General features: G+C 50.1%; 1 protein-coding gene across 1 annotated transcript in view; it reads left to right on the top strand.

Annotated features, from left to right (window-relative positions):
* The window catches only part of LOC105817571 (optic atrophy 3 protein), a 42,488-nt gene extending 39,689 nt beyond the window's left edge, over positions 1-2,799 (top strand). Inside the window, exon 2 of the mRNA XM_012653294.1 lies at positions 1,709-2,799. Coding sequence (XP_012508748.1) covers positions 1,709-2,115 — 407 coding nt within the window. The 3' untranslated portion in view covers positions 2,116-2,799. The remainder of the gene's footprint in view (positions 1-1,708) is intronic.
* The last annotated feature ends 6 nt before the right edge of the window (positions 2,800-2,805 follow it).

The raw sequence follows: 2,805 nt of genomic DNA, 5'->3' as shown, positions 1-2,805 counted from the left end.
AAAAAAAAAAAAAAAAAAAAATGGACAGCTCCCTTTGAAAACAGAACTTAACAATATCAACACAAGAAGAAACAGTCTGAATAGTCCTATATTTGTTACAGACATCAAATCCACAATTAAAAACCTTCCCACAAGGAAAACTACAGCCCCGACTGGCTTCACGGGCAAATTCCTCCAAACATTTAAGAAAGAGATAATACCATCACCCAAACTCTTTTAAGTAATAGGGAAAGTGGGAACACTTCCTTATTTGTTTTATGAGTTCAGTACCTGACAGTCATTTCTATTATCAAAAATTCAGTACTTGTCCCCATAGCCAAAAGAGGACAAGCAGTTTGAAGAAAAGGAAAGAGAAGTTTATTAATTTGCTGGCAAATGAGGAGGACGGCAGACTCTCGTCTTAAAGTAACACCATCCTCCCTTTAAACAGAAATACAGAGCTTTTAAAGGGAATTTGAAGCTTCTGGCTATTGCTGTTTAACTATAGCATCTCCGGGGAAGACAATCTCGTGACCTCTGCCCTCTGTGGGGACAATTCCATTGAGCCATCTTCTGTGATACAAAGAACAAAGAACACTCCCCAGCCTCTCTGATGACTGGCCTTGGGCAGGGATGCAGGTTTTAATTCCCAAAAAAAGAGTGGGGGGATTTTAAAGAGACAGCCACAGAACATTCTACCCCTTTTCAGCCCTTACCTCTGTTATAGGCCAAGATCTCTCATGAAGATGGATTCAAGTATTGTAAACAAAAATATTAGCACACAGAATCCAGCAGTATATAAGAGGGATAATATATCACGATCTAGTGGAACTTACAGAATTTATTCTATGACTGCAAGGTTTGTTTAACATTTGAACATTAATATAATTCACTACAGGAATAGTATAAAGGAGAAAAAATATATAGGAAAAGCAGTTGATAAAATTCAATGCCTGTTCATGATAAAAGCCTGCTACAGACTAGGAATAAAAGGAAGCTTCTTTAATTGGACAAAGGATACCTTACCAAAAAGGTTCAGCTAACATCATATTTATACTTAAAGGTTAAAATGAGCACTTTCTCCCAATGTTGGGAATAAGACAAAGATACAGTATTGGAGGTTGTAGCCAGTGCAATAAGGCAAATAATTAAATAACAGCACAAAGATTGAAAAAGAAGAAGTAAGACTGATTATTGATGGGTGGTATGACTGTATACATAAATAAGCAAAGAATCTAGAAACAAACTTAATAAATCATTTCAGCAAGGCTTTCCCTTTTGGGAAAAAAAGGAAAGTAAGAGGGCTGGCCTTTCTCCTGGGATGCGGGTGAGGCGACAGTGCCAGGGGAGGATGGCCTGGTGGCTCTGACTTCAGGGACTAGCAGAAGGAGCTAAGCATCTGGCAATTGAACCTTTACGCCTTCCATTAACTTTGGCCCGGGAGCTCCGGGTGACCCTCCAGGGGCGCGCCCCAGTCTGAGGAGCTCCCCTCTGGGACAGTGTTTCTCTTCCCCAGCTGCTTGCCAGAATCTTCTAGTGCTTTTAAAAGATGCCCTCGGGTCACCCAGGCCGGCGGTGACTTTGCATTTCCTGGGTGAGTCCGGGCACAGATCTTGTTTAAAGCCTCGACGCCCTCGTTCCGAGTGGGACACTGGGACACCGAAGCCCGGAGGGGTGGGGTTTGCAGGGGGCTCCCAGAGCGTGGCCTGACCCCTGTCTTCCCCTGCAGTGTACCACTGGGTGGAGATGCGGACCAAGATGCGCATCATGGGCTTCCGGGGCACAGTCATCAAACCGCTGAACGAGGAGGCGGCTGCGGAGCTGGGCGCCGAGCTGCTGGGTGAAGCCACCATCTTCATCGTAGGCGGCGGCTGCCTGGTGCTGGAGTACTGGCGCCACCAGACGCAGCAGCGCCACAAGGAGGAGGAGCAGCGCGCTGCCTGGGACGCGCTGCGGGACGAGGTGGGCCACCTGGCGCTGGCGCTCGAGACACTGCAGGCGCAGGTGCAGGAGGTGCCGCGGCAGGACGCCCTGGAGGAGCTGAACACGCAGCTGCGGGAGATGCGCGCCCAGCTCTGCGACCCCGCGTCCAAGGCTGCGTCTGCATCCCAGACAGTGTCTGCGTCCAAGAAATAGAAGACTGCCGAAGCCTGAACTTGGACGTGGCCGTGTGTGCCTGACGTAGCCTTCCCCCCACCACCTCTTCCTGCGCTGGCCCAGCAGAAGCCACCAGGATCTTGATGCAACTTGGCATTCGGTTACCCTCTACTGTTGAGACCAGTGGTACCCGCCACTGGGACCAGCTGGGAAGTGTTCCAACATAGCCCCCTCCGCCATCCCTCAGCCCCCTCTCCAAACCGCAAGGACCTGCAAGGGCCCAGCCAGCAGGACATCGCGAGCACTCTAGGAAAAGAAAAAATGGAACCTGGGCTTGAGCTGAATCTCTTTGTCATTATACTTCCCCCACCCCCTGCCCGGTTTACCTGGTAAGTGTTCCCTTTCCCTGGGGTGCTCATCCCTTACACTGGAACCCCCCTTCCTTTCAGCCGCCGGTCATTCCATCCTGAGGAAGTGCCGCGTCTTTCAGAGACCTTTTGTCCCCCTCACATTCTAAGGTCAGCTCTGGCTGGGCAGCGCCGCTCTCTTCGATGGGGGAAAAGAAACGAGCCTGGCCTGCAACTGACGCACCGAACTGCGTCTTCCCCCTTTCGCGGTTCCTTCCTCTGAGACCCCAAGTAGAATATTTCCGCAGAACCCCCTCGTCCTTTGGTCTACGGCACAACTCACTGGCGTGGCCGTGCGGGGTTTTTTCTGGCAAAGGCCCCC

Source organism: Propithecus coquereli, unplaced genomic scaffold (assembly GCF_000956105.1).
Source record: "Propithecus coquereli isolate 6110/MARCELLA unplaced genomic scaffold, Pcoq_1.0 Scaffold42, whole genome shotgun sequence".
NCBI lineage: Eukaryota > Metazoa > Chordata > Mammalia > Primates > Indriidae > Propithecus > Propithecus coquereli.
This window is presented reverse-complemented; position numbering and strand designations above follow the sequence as displayed.